The following is a 22,269-nucleotide window of genomic DNA, read 5'->3' as shown; positions in this document are numbered from 1 at the left end:
CAGGAAGACAATAGCGTACTCCTACAAACGCAAAACATTAACAGAAAAATTACTTAAATCTCATGTGAAGCGATGTCAATCGCTAAATTTACAGATTGCACGTACGTTTATGAAGATTTGGGAGGAGATACTTCAGTCGGAAGTTGCACTCATGCGTTGACGATTGGTCGGTTAGACGCCAGTGGGCGTCAAAAATGCCACGCCATTGGTCAGTTCAGCCACAGTGGGCGTGTCCACAGGCAGACGCACGCAAACAATTGAAGAATCCTGCACTTTCCTTACTGGAATAAAAATAAGATTTAAATGCCTTTGCATGGCAGTAGAGAAACGATAAATATAATTTAAGAGATCTTTAACTGCGACTTGCGTCGACTGTGCAAAATAGTGCAATAATTCGATGAGCACTCCTCTGAGGAAAAAAAAATCTGGGACTATTGTTATATCGCACGGATACTTTTTTTTGCTCAAGTTAAGATGGATTCTCCCAAGGAATTGCCTCCTTCTTCAACGATCTGAATGCAAACGAGTAATCACGAACGATCTCTTATTTGTGAGTGCTTGCATGTCTTAATTCGTCGCATTTGGGAGAAAAGGGGCCTTTTGCTTTGCACCGTGTTTGCATCCTGCACGTTCTGTTAGAACATATGGGAACATGTTTTAATTGACAGATAAAAAAGTAACTGAGCCCCCATCAAAAAATGAAAGGCTACCATTTTATATATTTTAAGAGAGGGAATATTAATGAAGGTGAACAGATTTAAAGATCATATTTGCCGATTCTTGTATCGAAGTGTGGTCATTTTAAAGGATGCAATGAAAGAAAATGCCTTACTAAAATGTCTCGCATGTAACAACATTCTGTGGCAAGCTGTTTTAACATTTAAAGTCGATGTCTATTTTATATTACTAATACTTAATTTTATTATTAGTTAATGGCTATTTCAAGTGTAACTGTTTCGTTTTCACTATTACTAGTACTTCGTTTGTTATTGGTCAATGTCCTAAAAGTCAAAAGTAATGTCTACTCGTAACAAATTGCATATATTTGCCCACTCATTGGTTCTTATTCCAGTTGTTGCTAGGACCTGTTACAGGGTTTTTTTTTCTCCTGGCAGCTTAAGATACATGAACATTTACTTTTTACACACCAAATTAGAGTGTAATCCAATGGTAACATGTAACATTTTAAACTTACTATTAAAGTCAATACATATCACCAGTAAAAAGCAAAACAGTGACTAGTGAGGTGGAAATATATTTCCATTATCAGCTTAAATAGATACTAGTAACCAATGTCTTAATAATTACATACTACTAAAGCTACAATTGATAGTTTTTCATGTGATGTCACACACTCATATGAATTCCCACCTGGAGGGCAAAACGAAGCTTTGCTCCACTGACCGCCAGTTATTTTTATGCAGTTTGCATTAAGTATCAATGTAGTAAAACACAGAAATTAAAAAGGTGAAATTCAGTTAACACCTTATTGATGATGTATATTTTGTACAGGCAAGCATATGAACCCAGAATATAAACACAATGTGCAAAGTTTCACATTAAATGGTTTCCCATAGAAAACTATTATAAGGAAAACACTGAACCATTAAGCAGAATGCCTTCATATTCCGACCACATCTGCATGACTATGTAAACTATGCATAATTAACATAAGTAATTGATTACTGAATTTGATATTTTAATGTTAAATTCATGTTAAATACTGTTTTAAATATATTAAGGCACTTTAAGGGTTTTTACAATGTTTGTCGCACTGTTTAATGTTTGAAATATTGCAGCGGGTGCTTAATATGGATTGCAAAAGGCCAAAACTTGTAATTTGTTCACATAATTTTGTTTTATTCTTTTGAGGGGTGATCTAAATATTTATGTCTTTAAAACAGATGTACAAATGATAGGATTGTGCTGCAGTTCTATGGATGTTTTGGCCTTAAGGTCTTCGAGCTGGTTACGTGACTGAAAGCTATCAATATGCAGTGATACTAGTACTAGTAATGATAGTAACAAGGAAAAAAAAAATACATATATGTTATAAGTAAACATGACAAGTGTACCGATCATCTTTTGTTTACTGATTGAAAAACATGCACCAGAAACATAGAATATATATATTAGTTAGTTTAGCGGAATAGATGTTAAAATGGCTTGCCACAGCGTGCTGCATAACATTCCCTTTGTGGTCAAATGCATCGCTTGCTTATAAACGCACCTGTATCGTACACGGGAATTAGTCGCTGCAAAATAATGAACTGAGCAAAGACTTTATCAGATGTCATTATTGTGGACGTGATTTTTATTTTTCTCGCGCAGGTATGAGATGTTGTTAGCCTCGGCCGTGGTCGTCTGGGAATGGCTGAACGAGCACGGGCGCTGGCGACCCTACAGCCCGGCGGTGTCCCATCATATCGAGGCGGTGATCCGCAGCGACCCTCGCGGCGCCGGGAGCGTGGTGCTGGGCCAAGTCGACTCGCGTCTATCGCCGTACATCATTGACCTGCAGTCTATGCACCAGTTTCGGCAAGATACCGGTGAGAGGGAACGATATCCTATCTGATTTTATCATGCACCTCCATTGTATTTTAATAATATGGTTCCTTTACTCTGAGATCAATCAAATGCGCTAATAATCTAAACTCTGTATTGTGATGGCTTGAAGGCAAACGTCTGCAGATGTTTTGGAAGCTCGGTGTGCTATGAAAATGGTTGGGCTGGGCCTCAAAACCTTAATTTCAGCAACAGCCTCTTCGTTTTTCTCAAGTCAGATCACTGATATCAGTTTTCAGCTTCATTTTTGTAATTCACACCCGTTTATGTGTCATCCAGTGTAGAGTTCATTTTGCTCTGCCATTAACTCTTAATGATTTTTGTCAATGTATGCGAGTGCTTTACCAGCGAGAAGGAAGCAATGGTTTGAAGCCTAAACAAAGAGGTGGATTGTTGGTTGTCAGAATTTTGGGAGTCTCCATCACCCATGCTGACAAAGACCATTGTGCAGGACTAACTAGACTTCATGGGAAGATGGAGGAATGGGGTCGGTGAAGGGTAGCGGCCCATCGCTCCAAAAACACGAGGGAGGAGGAGATGGATAAATGAATGATAGCAGAGCGAGGTCATGAAGGGAGGTCGGATGGATAACCTTTGTGTTGTTGGACTGTCAAATTTTGAGACTAATTGTACTGTAGCACAGTTCTCTTATACTTTGGAATCTGGAGCAGACATAACAAGACTGTATTTGTTTTTATTATGTCTGAGATATATTCTTTGGAAAGACGTAACAAAATGATCTTGTGCTGTCAGTGTATTGTCACAGCTGTCGCTCAACTGTTGACATTTAAATATGTGTATATTAGCATTTTTCATTGTTAAAGACTCATTTGGCTGAAAACCCAAAACTTAAAATAAAGTTTCTGTAATTCGGCTTGTGTTCCTTGCTAATTGAACTCTGTTCAGGGTGTTGTGTTCTCAGATGATAAATTAAACCAGGTGTACTTTTTGCAACAAGCTTGATATCACAGCTAAAAATATATGTGATTTAATTGTCCTAGCATTGTTTTCAGCCTCTATGAACTATGTGCACACTGCTGACATGTTTACAAGTTACAAATTTTTTCTCAATGTGTGCACAAAGAAAAGACACTGACAGTCAAAATGCATCATGTTTTTATCCATGATTTCAGGCCTATTTCGGAATATAATTTGTCAAACAAGTAATAGTGATTCATTATATTCAAAATCAAAGTTTGAGTTTACATATGTGTGTGTGTGTACTGTGTATATTAATATTTTTTTAAGTATAAATGTATGTGTATGTATTTATAATTACTTAATCCATGGTCTGTCTTTATACTGGATTCTGGTATGCAGTAAAACCGTGTAATGCGAAATCAGTTTAATCACAGCTCTATATTAATGCTCTGCTTTAATTGATGCACACTAACCAACACACACACACACACACACACACACACACACACACACACACACAGGGAGGTCAGAGATCACTGATTGCGCTGCACACACACACACACAAACACAAACTTATTGTCAATGCTTCCCTGTGATTTTTCATTAATAAAATAGCCTAGATACTAGATGGCTACGTTATATTCCCCAGCAAAAAGGTGGTAAAATGGCTGTTTTTTAAGTTGTTGTTTGTAGATAGAGACGTGCAGATGCAGCACGCAGGTGCACAATCTTGATCGATAATTAATTGAAACACATGCTATAATTTATTAAAATAAATGTGATCTTACCGCACTATTTCATCTCTGTGTCTGATTTGATGCGGGCAAAATGCTAACGCTAACGTGCCGTACTGACAAAAATGTTTACCCATTCAGTTAAATATTGTGCTGCAAAGTGCAATACCAGTTTTTATTTTGTATAAAAAAATGACTGTGGAACAAGCGAGATAATCAACGACTAACCGCTTCACGTTAGGTAGCTCTTTGTCACCACATTGTGAATTTAAAATCCTTTAATGCATGGCTAGCCATTGGTTATCCCTTACATACTAAATGTATACAATACACATATATTATGGAAACAAACTTTAATTTTGGATGTGATTAATCATTTGACAGTTCCTTGTATGTATTTATTTATTTATTATTGATTGATTGATTTTGATATTTGGCTGAATACTTTTGGTTGTTTAAATTTTTGTTATAGTACTTAAATATCTTAAGTTTTCATTCTTGAAGTCCTAGGTGGATCATTTAATACAGATGACTCGATATATCGTGATATCTATAGAAACCTTGGGGAATCACTTTCCACCCAATGAACATAAGGGTACCAATAAACACAGGTTACATGCATTTCCACCTATTCAGGTCACAGCCGAGATTCATTCTTTCTCTGTCTTCTTTGAAGCTGCCAAATGACAAGAGAAATATAGAAAATAGAAAATACTGTCAAAATCAACAGTATGATGAATAATTATTAACATTAAAACGAATACTTAAACCTGTTAACTTGCGTACCCAAATTTTAATCTCTTTAACCTAGTTGCACTGGCACCAATTAAATCATGAGTTTAACGTGCTTCTGATTCAGTGTTAATATGCATCTAGAATGGCTGCAGATGAGGCATTAAAGGGTTAGTTCACCCAAAAAGGAAAATTAGTTTGTGTTTTACTCACCCTCGAGGCATCCTAGGTGTATATGACTTTCTTCTTTCGACGAATCCAGTCTGAGTTATATAAAAAATAGTCCTGGCTATTTCAAGCTCTATCTTTGCAGTCAGCTGGTGTTGCAGTTTAACAGTCCACAAGTTGTCAAATAAAGCGGGCACATTCATACTAAAGGATGCCTCACATGGCTCCTGGGGGTGGATAAAGGCCTTCTATAGTAAATCCATGCATTTTTGTAAGACAAATATCTATATTTCAAATATAATAAACACTTTTATCTCACTTCCATTATCTGTCATACGCAGAAGCCATTTTGGTGGATGATGCAGAACATATGCTCAGTGCGCCTCTGAGATATGGGTTGGTGATATGACAAAAATCTCGTAACATGTTTTGAGTAATTTTATATCACTATAACGATATATATCACAATATCTTTTTTTTATTATTAATACGCTTTTTATGATATTTTATGAATCTTTAATACCATATAATTTTCATAAGCCTTGTCACCAATGTTGATATTAAACTAAGACAAGAAAATAAAAATAAAATATTGGAGATAAACAGTCAGTGATGAAATAAGGACAAGAAATTAATTATAAGCAAATAAGAAATACATTGTGTAAATAAATTTGTCTTCTCTATTTAGGTTATATCTATCTACACTAAACAAAATTATAAATGCAACACATTTGTTTATGCCCCGATTTTTCATTTATTGTGGCCAGCCTAATGTACACCTGTGCAATAATCCTGCTGTATAATCAGCATCTTGATATGCTACACCTGTGAGGTGGATGCATGATCTCAGCAAAGAAGAAGTGCTCACTAATACAGATTTAGACAGATTTGTGAACAATATTTGAGAGAAATAGGCCTTTTGTGTACATCGAAAAAGTCTTGGATCTTTGAGTTCAGCTCATGAAAAATTGGCCTGCTTCCTCTTTAAGTCCGAAGTCCGGATTCAATATACTGTTACACATAAGCTTTGTTTCGCAGCCGTGTACATTCCCTTGAGACCTAAATTATTGTGTTTAATAGGATACTTGCAAAGCCAGGCATTTGGACCGATATAAGTGTTTATGCAATCGTTCGAAGCAAATATAGGGGCAAATATAAACTTAAAAATGGAAAAACTTAAATAGTATTTTATTGCGACTTATACTTCAATAAAGTTTTTATTAACAGCTTCAAAAAAATAATTGTATATAAACACTGCTCAATGGATATACATAAAGATTAAAATATATAAACATCAAGTTATAATAAAAGTTTGTAATATAGATAATTTGTGTTCCAAAGATGAATGTTAGTCTTATGGGTTTGATACAAAACAAGGGTGCCTGGATGATGACAGAATTAACATTTTTAGCTGAACCAATCCGTTTACCTTCATGTCCAAATTCCTGTTTCAAGGAAATACATTAAGAAACTGTACACCTCAAACATCTTAACATCTCTGCTCTCCCTTACAGGTACGTTAAGACCCGTGCGGCGAAGCTTCTACGACCCGCGGTCGGCTCCGGGTCAGGGCTGCGTGTGGGAATGGGAGAACGACTCGGGCTCATGGACGCCGTACGACACCGAGGTCAGCATCGCCATCCAGGCGGCTCGGGACCGGCAGCAGCCCTGGCTGGATTTAACGCCGTTGGGCTTCTGCTACCTTATAGACCTGCAGAGTATGACGCAGATCAACGGACAGACGCAGCGGCGCCGGCGCATCCAGAGGCGCTCAGACCTGGCCTACCCGCTCGTTTCCGGCCCACTGCCTAAACCGCATCCGTGGTCATCCGCTGGAAGCGGTGGACTCCTGGGGGTGGGCGTATCGGGGATCAGCGGAGGGAATGGCAGTGCCTATCCCAGTGGAGCTCTCCCAGCTTCTGCTATTACTTCACTGGGTCAACCATGTTCCTGCCAGCAGTGTATGCTAGTCTTAGGTGTCAAGACACCTAGCATGGCACAAACTCTCGGGCGGAAGCCTCTACCCGTACCCAGGCCGCCGAGCCCAAAAGCACCACCAAGAGGACACTCGTACTCGCTTACCCTGCCTCACCCTCCATCCCTGTCCCGAGTCCTCTCGCCACATAGGAACTCCACCTCAGGTGCTAGCGTAGGCTTCGGACACTCCCTCTCTCTGCTGGGCTCAGCCACTGCTGCCCTGTCGATATCCTCCAACCGTCCTCCTCCACCCTCTGTGCCGCCACCCCCGCCGCCTTCCACCATACCCCACATGACCTCTGCGCCCAACCCTACTGCACCTACACCCTCCAACACCCTTATATCTACAGTGACCACCTGCGCTCCCACGCCCTCTGCTCGTGTTCTGGGTCCCATGTCGATGGCTTCAGCCGCTTGTGCCGCCCCGGTGCCGCCTCGCAGCAGTCTGGCTGGCCTTAGCCGCCCCGCCCTGCAGAGAATCGCCATGGCACAGTCACGGGCACTCATTGCTTCAGGGTAAGTCACCATGACTGGAGCTGTCTGTGATTGTAAATGAAATGATACTATGCTTTTCTAGGGATCATGGCTGTTTCTAGATGGTAACCTTAACTGTGACAGCTGTGATTGTTAATCTCATGAGCGTTTCACAGAATGAGGTTTACTATTTTACACTAGTGTTTAAGTGTCTGGGGTCAGCAAGATTTTTTTATTCACTCTTATTAAGCAAGGACTCATCATGACAGTAAAGACTGTTACAGATTTTGGGTTTCAAATGAACGTTTCTCTTTTCAACTTTGTACTTCTCAAAGAGTCGTGAAAATGTTTTATTTCCACAAAAAATTAAGCAGCACAACTGTTTTCAGCACTTATGTTAACAGGATTTTTTTTTGAGCATCAAATCATCATATTAGAATGATTTCTGAAGGATCATGAATGAATCCTTCAGTGTGCACAACAGAAAGTTACTTCTAAACTGTGCTTCATACATCATTACACTATTCACATTAGATAGTTTGACCACATCTTATGTTCCAACATGCTTGTGGAGACCACATTTTATGCATGCACGTATTAGCATGTATTCACTTTTTGTGATTATAAAGAGTTACATTATAAGTGCATTTGTTTGCTTTGTAGGTGGGCCTGTGCTGTGATGTGGAAGGGTTTCACTTCTGTAATAGTTTATTTAAAAAAAAAAAAAAAAAAGGAACTTGTGTTTCAAGAATACTTGAAATGTTGACACCATTTAGGCCTGTTAAAAGAAATTAAGTTTTTTTTAGCACTGCTGGCTTGTAGTTTGTCTAAGCACTTGTTTTCCCACCTTTCTGAGGATCATAATATAAAATATAATAAAATAATATAATATATAGTATAATAAATATTGTTATGTTAAACTACTGTTCAACATTTTGGAGTCAGTGGGATTTAAAAAAAATTATTTTGATGATTTTTCCATTTGTGCTGAGCAGGGCTATTTGATAAAAGGGGTCTTTTTATGCTCTTGAATTTGTTTTGAGGGTGTACTAGAACATGCTTGGTGGTATGATTTTTGTAATAATTAATTTACATTATTACAATACCTTTCTCCCCATCCTGGCACAAGCAGCTCGATTAGTTCCGGGTTTGATAAAGGTCCGCCTTCTAAAAATAGAAATGTGATGTGATTGGTTAGCTGTCCCAGTGCATTGTGATTGGTGAACAGTTTAGACAGTGTTTCAGTACTGCCCCACCCCTTGCCAAAGCAGCATGTTCCTCTGTCTATGGCGACATTATGACATATCAGTTTGAGCCGAATTAAGACCCAGAGAATACTGTACAAGAGGGTAGCGCAGACCCTTTGCACGCATGGTTATTGCAAGATATATAAAATTTACATTACATTTAGCAGATCCTTTTATCCGAATTGAAGTGAATTCAGGCTATACATTTAATTTTTTTGCATTTAAATTAAATTAATTACATTTAATGCAAACTCATTCTCTGCCAGCAGGAGGCGCTGTTGGAGTGGTACAGATCAAGGTTTCCCCGGTAACCTCTGTACACACAGCAGTTCTCTGCTAAAACAACCTGCTTTATCAGATATTACATGCAAGATAATCTAAAAATGACATTTTTCAGAAGCCAGTCGGTTTCCTTCAGAAATACAGTGATATAAAACACCCGCACGCATTGTGTTGGAAACACTGTAGTGTCATAATTGAACTGTAAATTCTGCAGATTACATCATTGTCCAGTATTGTACTGTCAGCAATTTTATTATACAAGTTTTCATAATTGTAACATACATAATTATTAAGGTGCACGTGTAATAACTTGCAAAAACTTGAGGCAACAGCAGCACTTGAGTGCCTGATGCACTCAACCAAAATCTCAGATTTTTTTATTGAGAACATGTTAACATTACAGAAAAAACAGGCATCAAAAACAGAAACTCCAAAGATGATTAAGCAAAGAAAAAAAGGGGAAAAAATAGAGACAGTCACAAGATGCCAAATACAGATTTATAATATCTTACAATAGACGTAGCTTTTAATTGTTTTTTTTTTTAATTTTAAAAGACTTCATTAACAGAGTGAGTTTGTTAGAGAAAACCTTGTATAAAGGTGGAGATTTTGACAATTTACATTTATGAATGAAAAATTTGCCATTCAGGATGATAAAATGTACAAAATTGTGAATATTTTTTATCATCATTCATTTTTATCATCAATTGTAAGGGAGCAGCCATGCTTTTCTCCAAATAAAATCTCTTAAAATGGAATTCCAGTAAAATTTCCCTCTTGGAGTTAACTCTGTTATGTTCGTTAAATACTTGTCTTATATCTTTGTTAGTAAATTTTTTTATCAAATGCATATTTACCATTTATAAGAAGATCGTAATCTTTATTTTCAACTTTATAATAAATCAGGTGACTGCACACTAAATTAATAAGCCCAGAGGGAATAGATTTGATTACTACAGAAAATTCTTAAAATTTTATAGGAAAGTTGAATTTGGACAAAAAAGAATCATAAGAGTGAATTTTTAAGGAATCAAATAAATCACTTAAATACATTAACCCGTTGGCGGGAATTTTTTTATAATATTCTAATGGACCGTTTTGTGATGTCACGGAATCCTGAAAACAAACGCTATAGTCCAAACGTAATATAAAATATGATTGCATTTAAAAATAACTTTTTATTTATTTTATAAAAATAAATTAGATTTTTGTCATGACAAAGCTGAATTTTCAGTCTTGAGTGTTTCATGATCCTTCAGGAAAAAAATCGAATATGTTGATTTCATGCTCAAGAAACATTACTTACTGTTATCAACATTGAAAACCGTTATGCTGCTTAATATTTTTGTGGAAAACTTGACACTTTTTTTTCCAGGATTATTAGAAGTTTAAAAGAACATTTCTGCTAATTTCATTGAACATTTATTTATTTGGCACATGCTTTTAAAAAAAAATTTAAAAAAAATTAAGCGACTTACAAATTAGGAAGAAAACAAGCAATTCAAAAAGACAAACATGTTGAAATCATTTGTAACATTATAAATGTCTTTGCTGTCACTTTTGATCCATTTAATGTATCCTTACTGATTAAAAGTATTAATTTCTTCATAAAAAAACAACAACATTGGAACGATTCTGTATGTCACATTATATAGCATCACTTGAAAAGCTGTGTGGTCTGTGGGTTCCATGTGAGAATGAAAGAGAAGAGCTTTCTAGACACGACTGGTCGATGGGAGTCCACCACGAGTTTCGTTATTTACTCTCCCTCTTCTTTCTGCCTGTTCTCTCTGTTCCCAGGCTCCATTCATTCCTGGGGGCCCCTTTAGCTCCATTGTGTGAGTGTTTTGGAGAGTGTGTGTGCGCTGAGTGTGTATCCAAGCCAACCTTTGTTGGCAGTCGGCAGCTTGGGATTTGTATTTGCAACTCAATGCAGTTAAGGGGGGAGGGATGTCGGTAGTCTGTGTGAAGGAGGTTTGGGAATAGTTGCTCGATTGAGCAAGTGCTTGTTTTAAGTGTGTGTGTGTGTGTGTGTGTGTGAGACTCAGACGCTGTCCTATAGACAAAACGTCTGTCTCAGACACTAGAGGAGCGCCGGTTTAAGTATATGCGTAGTGGCATCTGACTCAGATGAGGAATGAGCCATGAAAAGTGAAGTGAGCCAACAAACAACGTATTCAGCCTTGCTCTGGCATACTGAGAAGTCACAGGAAGAGGTTTAGATTTGTACAAGCATGCTGAATCATAAATGTGTTATTAAGCAGTTGCTCAAAAGTGAGAATAAAAACTTTAACATTGATACAAAAAAAATAGTAATATATTTCAATTAAATGCTGTTTTTGTGATTCTATCAAAGAATCCTGTTGTCAGCATTGATAAGAAGAAATATTATTTGAGCATTGAAGTTCAGCTTTGCATCGCAGTCATTAATTGCAATTTAAAATATTTTAACATTTTTCATGTTTGCTGTATTAAATAAATGCATCTAATAAATGCAGCCTTAGTGAGCATAAGATACTTTTCAAAAACATTTAATAATATTTCCCACCCCAAACTTTTGAACATTCATATCAGAAGTATATCAGAAATAATTCAGATTGTGCACTATTTTAGGTTAATGTGGCACAAATGCTTCTGCCATTGAAGTGAAAGCAGATAAACCAAATTCTACTTCTGGAATTCAGTATTTTTCACTTCAGTTTATGCATTCACATATGCATGCTGATAGATGTATGCAAAATAGAAACAATTTTGCCTGTGGACCTGTTGTGTGCATTTTTCATATAACTTAATGAGTGTTGATAGACCAGGTGCAATCATTTCTTGTGCTGATACATAAAAAAAAATGTTCCAAGCCAAGGTTCCTTTCAGCATCTGTGCTATTTATTTGATCTGTTTGTGCATACAAACAAAAATGATCTTTTAAAGTAATGCACCTACAGAGTCACAGGACCGGAATAAATGCACAAATATAAAGCATACGTGAAGCTAGTGTCATAAAATAACTTACTACCCTGGTACATTTTTGTTTGCCAGCTATACACTCCCTCAAAATTGAATGTGAAAGCTAATAGCTTACAGACGTCCTTGACCTGAACCCTCCTAAATGTTATTGCCTCACTGTACTTATGTAGTTATTACAGATGAGATCATTTTGTTGTGTCACAGATGCAGAACCCTGAACATTCCTCAACAGGCCACAAGTGTTTACACATTTAATCCACTAGAGGGCGCCAGAAAGAAAACTCTCTATGTCTGGACAGTCTGAGAAATGTCTGGATTATATTGCACTTCTAGATCTTAAAACCAGCTATTTTAAAGCTATGTTTTTCATGTTACCACGTAAAGTAAAGTCTAGGACAAGTGTGATATTTTTTTTTTTTTTTTTTTTTTTTAGCTAGTCAGTTTACAGATGTTTTGCTGATGGCAAAATGATTTGTTGTTTATGACAATGACTGCACATTTTGTTCTTTTTTTAATTCTGTTTCACTTGCGTTTCTGCCACCACTTGATCATGGCTTCTTTTTTGTGCCGCACGCTGTGATTATCCCCTTGAGCAGTGTTTTCACTTCTTCTTTCAGTCATGCTTGGTTTCTTGAGGTGGGTTTCGGTCTGTGGCGTGAAAGCAGGGCTCCCATAAGACATCTGTAGCTGGACGGTAATTGAGCCTGACGAAATCTCTTTCTCTAATATGAGCCTTCACCTTTAAACCTCCCTGATCTTTTCCAGGTACACTTGTAATGGACAGTAAACAACTGTTGATTGTACGTTCATTCTCTTTGTTTTGCACATTAGTAGTAGAGTTAAGCATTACTGTCATGCTACTGGCTTGAATTATCGTTACAGAAGATACACAAAATACACAAAAACCTGCCTTTTTCGGAACAGAATCCCTCTTATTTTCATATTAGGTTTACAAATAGGCCAGTGAGCAACACGATTTTGCTGATGTAATAAATAATGAGAGGCCTGTGTGATTTGTTCGGTCTCAGTTGGATTGTTTTATGGTTAAAATAAATTGGATAGTGTGTGTGTGTGTGTGTGTGTGTGTGTGTGAGAGAGAGAGAGAGAGAGAAAAAGAGAGCTTTAAAATTGTGTTTTTTCTGTAAATGTTGCTTTTGTGCATATGGCCTCTATGGTATTTTTTGAAGTGCCTTGCACATAATGTGGTGCACTACTTTTCGGAAGTTTAAGGTCAACAATGTTTTTAAAATACTTTTATTCAGGAAATATTTGTTAAATTGATCAAAAAGCATTCCTTTTTCAGATAATTTTCTTTTGGACATTCTATGCATTAAATAAATCCTGAAAAATGGTTTCCACCAACATTTTAAGCAGCACAACTGTTTTTAACATTTATAATAATCAGAAATCAGCATTTTAGAATGATTTCTGAAGGATCATGTGACACTGAAGACTGGAGTAATGATGAAGAAAGAGAGAAATATATTCAAATAGAAAATGCTTATTTTAAATGAGAACAATGTCCACTATAAGACAGTTTTACTGTATCTTTGATCAAATAAATCCAGCCTCGGTGAAGAAATTCCCAACCCATTTCACCATCACGATTTAAATAAAAAATACCATGGTATTACCATCTGATCCTACAGTAATTTGATCAAATGTGAAGCTCACAGAAATAAATCACAGTCTGCCTATAACAGAAACAAAAGTGCTGGCAAATGGGATTCATTTGACAGTGCCTCCTTCAAACAAGCTAAAAAGTAAAAAGGATTGTGACCGGATCAAAGTCGGGGGTCATGTCAGTGAGTTTTTTTTCATCAATCTAGCAAAACCCCTTGACGTTAGAGATTCCCTGCCTTCTCCACCTGCTCCTTTCCCCTCCTTCATTGCTGTCTTCATGTTCGTTAGTAAATGACTACATCTGGCCGTGGTTTGATTGGGTGAGTTGTGCTTATGCCTGCAGCCATATGGGTTCAGTGTTAATACGGCTAGATTAGCCAGCAGCAAACGTGACTGAAGATTTTCCGGTGGCCTCCTTTCACCCCCCCACCCAGCACATCCGTGTCAACTCCTCATTCTCCCTCCTCTACTCATTTTTCATCTTGATGGTGGCACCTTCGCACCTTTCTGTGAACTCATTAGCTGATGTTGGCACACTGATCTGTGTCTCTGTGTTTCACTGCACTTTATGTGACATAAATTCCCACATCTTGTATAACCCTTAAACACACTCCTGCAATCACACATTTATTCTGGAAGACTCTTCTGACCGCTGTGAGGACTAACAGCACAGCCGTTCATGACCGTAGTAAGGGTTAATGAAGATTATGACCTCATGGTTTCTCCTCATTGCGTTATCAGCTTCATAAAGATAAACTTTAGCACAGTGATAAACATTTGATTTTCCCTCATTACAGGATTAGACGGTTATTCCCCAGTGGTCTTTGTGTTTATATACTGAAAAGCCCAGGGCATATTTCAGAATAGCATTAAGACAAATTGTCATTATTTTAAAGCATGCCAGTGCTTTGCTTGAAGTTTCAATGGTTATTCTAATTATAAACTCATAAATTGAATATAATTTGTTATTATAATGTGTTCATATTTGTTATTTTTGGACGTGTATTTTTATTTAGTTTTTTATTTTATTTAGTTTTTTAGTATGATTTTCTTTTTTTGAATTTTCATGTAAAAAAAAACTGTTAATGTTAAATAAATGATAAATAAAAAAAGGCCATAATACTAATTATTCAGCATTCACACACACACACACACATACATTTGATATATATATATATATATATATATATATATATATATATATATATATATATATATATATATATATATATATATTGATATATGTATGTTTATATGTGTGTGTATTTATATATATATATATATTGATATATATATATATATATATATATATATATATATGTGTGTGTGTGTGTGTGTGTGTGTGTGTGTGTGTGTGTGTATTTTTGCAAAGGTCACAATTGGACTCATTTTTCACAGTTGCTCCATTTATTTGATCAAAAACTCAACAAAGAAACATAACATTGTGAAATATTATAATTTAAAGTGTTTCTGTTTGAATATATTTTAAGATGAAATATCTGAAGCTGGAGACAGACAGACAGATGTAACATGTTTTTTAATTTACAGTGTATACATTTTTAATAATGTAATTTCTGATTTATTTATTTTGAATTTGAAGTGAAATTAAACCCCCAGCATGTTTTTAACAGATTTTGTGGGATTCATTCATATATATCCTTGTGTCTGTGCCAATATAGTCAGTGTCTGTTTATGCCCATATATGACCAAAACGTTTGAACGCGTGCAGGACGAACACATGGTATGGTATGGATGTGTGTGTGTGTGTGTGTGTGTAAGCAACTATCTTGCACTATGTGCCTGTGTGATGGAACCTAATGGCGGTGTGTCAATGTGTGACGTTGAGAGGTAATCCCGGTCTCTGTGACGTGGATCACCTGCTTTCCTAGCTGCTCGTCAACAGATGGAAACTCGAGGATTAGCACTATAAGAGCGAGGGCTGACAGAGCAAGGCAAGATATCCTCATCCAGCAGAAGAACAACTCACAGAAAGAGACAGGGGATATATGTGAACAAAACTACATTGATTCCTGGCTCTCTAGTGGGGGAATCAAATCAATCTGACTACAGAGACTGCCAAACATTATCTGAAGAAGTTTGAGAGCAGAACACAAGGCAGAATCCAAACATTACTTTTGAGTTTTTCCTATTAAGACTAAATTTTTTCTTTGGAGAACATCGGAATAGTTGAGACATGACTGTTATCAAGGTCAAACAGTGAGTATCTTTGGAAATGTTTTTCTCTTGTTTAGAACGAGACCGATATATCGTTTTGCTGATATGAGCCTTTTGCCGATATATCGGTATAGGCAAATATGCTGCTGATATGATTATTATTTTATTTTTTTTACACATAATGCAGATAAAATGTTTGAAATGCTGAAATTACGTAGATTGGCCAGCAGAGTGCACTCCATTGTTTGGTACTAGCGACTGGAAAACGAGTATGCAAGTCTATGGAAAATCATTGGAAATTTGAACGTCCATATCTTTGTAACCGCATGGCGGATCAGCACCACATTCAGGGGATCCCTTCAGCTCAAGGCATCCTTTTGTACACAAATAGGTAGGAGTTGCGGGTGGTTAAATTTACGGTCCTGGGCCAACCAATCTAGTGATCCCAGGAGCTACCGACGCAAGGAGGGTGGTCGTTCGAGAGGGCTGCTCGAGCTGATGCGATCCCCTGAATTTGGTTGAGATCCACTGCCACGTTCACGAGATAGTTCACCAGTCAACACATTCAAAGTGAGGAGGTCTCTTGTTCAGGCAGCTGCATTCAGTTGTCTTATTCAACCGTAAGTGCCCTGCAAAGTGGACTTCAAATGAAATTCCGCCATAATTCCAGTTCCAAGGGAGCATATGCATACATTCAGAAAACATTAAAGTGCGCGAGACGTCTATTTACATTATTTGTTTACAGAGTTAATTATGTCAGATTTCTGTAGTAAGTTTCGTCTGTGTGAAGACAGTATTGGAAATCCGTGAATTAATGTTCCGAATTGAACTTCCGAAGTAAACTTCAATGGAATGAAGTTGAATGGAATTTAATTGAATTAAAGTTGAATAAACTTTACTGTACAGTGTACTGTTGTCAGACTAATTTTGGATAATAAAGTTTATTGTTAAATGCCCTGCCTCCATTACATATCTCTGTCACGTCATTATATGTGTATTATCACCACATTTGAGTGTTCATTGCAAAAAATGTGTTTGTCTATACTGTATTCTACATATTGTAGCAGTCAAATGCTTGGACACTTTTGACTGTGCTGTACTATAACATACACAAAGAATATCGGGGGATATATATCAATATCAGGCTTTTTTTTTTTTTTTTTCATAATATAAAAAAAATATATATATATATCGGTTGGCCTCTAGTCTTGTTCTTCATTTGATAGCTGGTAAGCTAATAATTCTTTAATAGTTTTAACAGCCAAGCCAACCCTTAATTATAAGGTGTTGAAAAGTCTACAAAAAAAATTTGGTGTGGATTTTAAGTTTAACATGAGAACAATTTTACATTAGTTTACGTCTAGTTGTTTACCGCATATGTTCTGTAATGTGGAGGTGAAATGTCCTGGAAAGACACACTTTGTACACACTTTGCAATCTGAATATCCCCTCATATGGACAACGGGTTGTCCGGTCATGTGAGGTTTTGATATGCAGCACACACTGATGTTGTCTGCTGACTCATTGCCAGTTTTGTTAGTTGCAACTGCGGGTTTGACCGAAGATGTGACCTGGTTTACATACCACAGCGTGACTCGGCATGTCTGCAGGTCAGGATGTGGGTGATTAGGATGCAGGTGTAGCTGTGACAACAACATGGTTATTTCTGTTTAGATCCAGATTATGATTATCGATAAGACCGTTGAGGTGTGTGTGGTTGTTTCTGATTGGTGAGTGGTTGCTTGCGTAGTGGAAGCATGTGTTTCATGTCTTATTTCTTTGTTTATACCTTTACAGTGTCCCCACCGTCCCAGTGAAGAACTTAAATGGATCCAGCCCTGTCCATCCAGCTTTGGCAGGTGAGAAATAATATGCAAATAAGTTATAAATATTGACTGTGAAGATTAAATATAGTAAGATTTAGGATAATTTTTTTAAGTAAAGACACCGGACCTTAAAATTGATGGATATGATTGTCTCTTCTCTTTGGTTAGGTATCACTGGGATTCTAATGAGCGCTGCTGGACTCCCGGTCTGCTTGACCCGCCCACCCAAACTTGTGCTCCACCCCCCACCTGTCAGCAAGAGCGACATCAAACCTGTACCAGGCCTTGGCCACTGCTGCCGGAAAACTACAAAGAAGCAAGCTCGCAAAGGCAAGGAGCAAAGACAGTTTAATGCAAATTACTGTAAAAAAAAAAAAAACATGAAAAGTTTGTATTAATATTGTGAATAATAATTCATAATTATTTCATTATTATTGTTTATTGTATAATATATTATATTATATCATCATATATTATATGTACTTTTAATCGAATATGTGCAGTCTTAGTCAGCATAAGAGATGTCTTTCTTTATTTCAAACTTTAAACCAGTAGTGTATGTATAAATAATATATATAAAACAAATAAAATATTTAGATTTTATATATCACGTCACATCTTTCTGACAGATTATGTCTCAAAATCCTTATTTGATTGAACTTTTTGTTTTCTTTTGTGCAGGTAGAACTTCAGAAGAAGTTGTTAGAAGATATCTCCAGAAAGTCCGCAACCCACCCGAGGAGGTAAACATACTTGATTCATATTTCCTTTTTTTAATTAAAATATAATACTTTTTTTATTAAAATAATTATATTAATATATTATCTTTAACTAGATTCATTCAACTTGATTTTTATATTTTGAATCTATTAATTTGAATTTTTGTAGGATTGTACAATCTGTATGGAGTCTCTCTGTGGCCCATCTGGTTATAAAGGCCCAGGTGTCGGTGGCATTTCTCGGGCAGAGTCAGTGGGTCGTCTGTGTCAGTGTGGGCATCAGTACCACCTGCAGTGCCTGGTGGCCATGTACAACAATGGCAACAAAGATGGCAGCCTTCAGTGTCCCACCTGCAAGACCATCTACGGTGTTAAAACCGGCAACCAGCCACCAGGAAAGATGGAATACCACGTCATTCCTCACTCCCTTCCTGGACACCCTGACTCCAAAACCATCCGGATTATTTACAACATACCCCCTGGCATTCAGGTAAGACTCTTAATATAAAGCTTGCTTAAAACCAATGATTAGCCCAGAGCATTCATTCACATTGGCATTTTGCCACCTGCATCATATGTTGAGCTGCCGCAGTGTTATATAAAGGCATGCATACATCACATAACTATAATGTAGGTCTAAACTGCTCTGTCTATGATTGTTTTAGGGTCCAGAGCATCCCAACCCCGGGAAGCCCTTCACAGCCCGTGGATTTCCAAGGCACTGCTACCTCCCTGACAGTGAGAAAGGCCGTCTGGTGAGTCTCCAGACCTTCTCAAACACAATCTCATTCATTCTCTTACAAGGTACCTGAGTGTCCTTGGAAAACTTACATTTACTTAGTTTTAATCAAGTTTAAGGTTCTTAAAAAAACCTAAAGGTTCTAAAAATCCCTAAACTATATATAGACTATATACAGAAGTCAACATTTGAAGTAGATCAAAAGATTACATCAAAGTTGTCCTAAAACCAAAACAACCCGTCCTTGTCTTAAGACAACTTTGAACTTTTTTTGATCCACTTCAAATGTTGACTACTGTAGTATAGGGATAGTGCACCCAAAAATATTTTAAGTCTGTCAACCTGTATGCACTTCTTTCATCTGTTAAACACAAGATATGTTTTGAAACATATTGGTTGCTGGTAGCCATTGATTTTTCTCCATACAATGGAGGTCATTGGCTATCAGAAACTGTTTGGTTACCCATATTATTCAAAATATCTTTTTTTATGTTCAACGGAAGAACGAAATTCATACAAGTTTGGAACATCAAAGAGAGATGCTTATTATTTATAGTATTATAAAACCTTAATAACTTTAATAATTATTTTACAGTGTTGGATGCAAGGTATAGGCCTTACAATACCATGACTTACTCCTCTTCTTAATTTACACCCTCCAACTTCAACATTTGAGGTTCTTCAGCTTTCATTCTAAACAATTCCTGCTCTGATAGGTGTTGAAGCTGTTGCTGGTTGCTTGGGACCGCCGGCTGATCTTCTCAGTGGGCACATCCAGCACCACGGGCGAGACCGATACGGTCATTTGGAATGAGGTGCATCACAAGACCGAGTTTGGCTCCAACCTGACCGGACACGGTTACCCAGACTCCGGTCACCTTGACAATGTCTTGGAAGAGCTGAGGGCGCAAGGCATCACTGAGGAAGAGTGTCTGAGGGACTGAAAATTCAAGTCGGACAACAAAGACTGAATGTTTTTTTTTGTGTGTGTGTGTGTGTGTGTGTGTGTGTGTGTGTGTTAGTGTTGCCAAATCTGAATTCAATTCCCAGCTCTTGTTTCTCACAATACCTGAGACACTTTCATAATCAAAAAAACACTAAGTTTAAAGGTTTCTAAGTCATCATCGCTCCATTTTTTCAGTGATATTAGCCCTCCTACTGCTAATGAAATGGTAGGAGCCTGTCAGAAGTGGGACGGCCAGCTGGAAGAGCTGTCATTTACAAACAACATTGCACTGTGCGTGATATTGTGGTGGAGCCATTGTGTTTTTGAACATTTCTGATGGCATCCTCCCCACAGAAACTAGATTTGGTGCGGTGCAATTTTGTGGCTTGTGGGCTGCAGACATAGACTAAAAACCAAACTGCCGGTGTCTGTTCAACCATTTAATGTATTGTAGTTCTGTGAAGGGTACTCAAAACAAAGGTACTTCTGTGCATGTAGTTGTATCATTTGGCACAGAGGCGATTACGTCTTGGTGTAACCGAGGCCGCTACTTGTTGCTAACTTTGAAGCTCCAGTTGCAGCTTTAGATGCTGGAACAGGAAAGTTTACTGCCTCTTAGTGGCACTTGTTAACATTATACATTCCAGTAATAACCATGGTATTTATTTGACAACATAGTTTTCGAAATGTTTGCAGTATTTACATTAACCACTTCTCTTTGTACTTATTTTATTGTATCTTACATTATTTTATAATGCTGAAATGAGAAACCTGCGTTGTCTTTGATTTTGGGTCGGAAACCAATCTCTGTCCGGGGACTGAAAGAGACATTCAGTGCAAACTGCTTTGTTGATCAGTATTAGAGAATTGTTGAGCCAAGGTGAGATTGGCAGCCAACAGATGGACAATGCACAAATTTAATGTAAAACTCATTTCTTTGTGATTGGATTTGCCGTCGGAGAGCGAAAAATTACAAACAGGGCCTGTGCACAAACTGAGCCAAGCTCAATTATAGTGTGGGTTTTTATCACCAGTTTAGGAACCATCAAGGTTTAGATTCTCCAAAGTTGAAGGCGTGGGCCTTTTAAATGGTTATGAAGAGCTACTAACCTACCCTGTTAAGTCTGTTGAAGTTGTATCCTGTGGACAAACTATCTCCGGTTGCCTTTCTGGTCGGTTCTCGGTAGGTCTTTGGTGGACCTGTTTACAAAGCTGTTGATGAAACGACTGCATGTATGTACATGCACATGTGTAAGCTTACATTTATAGTTGATGTGCTGTATGTATGTGTTTTATGTACACAATTATTTCCCCCCTGCATCCAGAAGCATGTTGTGGAAGTAACTGAGTATTTCTTTTTCTTGTATGATTTTGTTTTTTATAATATACTTTTAATTGATTGAACTTTTTCTTATAAGCTATTAGGTTTTTTTTCTCCACTGTGAAGTTTTTCATTTCTTTTATTGCACTTGTATGATTTGATTTATTGTCCAGCCAAATTCCTCATGATAGTTGCTATGGAAACAGCAGTGAAAATGGCACCGCTGCCAGGATGAAAACTGTGAAGACCGAGAACGGCGCTAGGAGAACTAATGTTCCTGTATAATAGAAAATGTACAAAACAACTCTTGCATATTACATAGCTGCTGGAATACTGAATAAATATTAAAGACACAAAAAAAGAAAAAAAAGAGAGAGTAAAGGAAATGCTGGTTTGGAATCATTTTCTTCTCAACTTAATTCTTTTTTTTTCTCTCTCTCAAGTACAAAAAATGTGGTCTTTTTTGCATAGTATACTATGTCAGTCAGGCACTAAATATGTGACTCAGTAGGGGGCGATGTTCAACTAAAATAATCAAAAGACAGGATCCACGCTCACTCTATGACCTATAAGTGATACAAATACTAATATATAACACAATTTAATGATAGCATTTTAGTATGCACCATTATGTAAATATCAAACAATTATTTTCCATAATAGTTTCACAAAATGTGCCAGAAAAAAAAGCATTATTACTTGACGAGGCTGCTGGTAGACAGACATTTTATAGCTAAATATTCTCAAAATGGCCCAAAATCAGCACTAGACTGTCAAGATGGCAATATGATGGACCGCTCTCTCTCTCTTGCTCTCTCTCTCTGAATTAAAATTTTATCATGACACAAAATGAACA

The 22,269-nt window shown here is 37.1% G+C and overlaps 1 protein-coding gene across 2 annotated transcripts; it reads left to right on the top strand.

Annotated features, from left to right (window-relative positions):
- Positions 1-237: 237 nt before the first annotated feature.
- dtx4a (deltex 4, E3 ubiquitin ligase a) lies at positions 238-21,798 on the top strand. 2 transcript variants are annotated; one of them, XM_026266614.1, is made up of 9 exons: positions 238-550; positions 2,332-2,549; positions 6,635-7,613; positions 17,660-17,721; positions 17,857-18,018; positions 18,370-18,431; positions 18,577-18,897; positions 19,073-19,162; positions 19,863-21,798. In XM_026266614.1, exons 2-9 carry the CDS (start codon positions 2,339-2,341, stop codon positions 20,088-20,090), a joined length of 2,115 nt encoding a protein of 704 aa, XP_026122399.1. In that variant the 5' UTR covers positions 238-550; positions 2,332-2,338; the 3' UTR covers positions 20,091-21,798. The 2 variants fall into 2 exon arrangements, with proteins under 2 accessions (XP_026122399.1, XP_026122400.1); XM_026266615.1 differs by lacking the exon at positions 238-550 and having other exon boundaries at positions 2,173-2,549.
- Positions 21,799-22,269: the final 471 nt, after the last annotated feature.

The sequence above is a fragment of the Carassius auratus genome, chromosome 7 (genome assembly GCF_003368295.1).
Source record: "Carassius auratus strain Wakin chromosome 7, ASM336829v1, whole genome shotgun sequence".
NCBI classification, from domain to species: domain Eukaryota; kingdom Metazoa; phylum Chordata; class Actinopteri; order Cypriniformes; family Cyprinidae; genus Carassius; species Carassius auratus.
The sequence above is the reverse complement of the archived record's forward strand: the minus strand, read 5'-3'. Positions and strand labels throughout refer to the sequence as shown.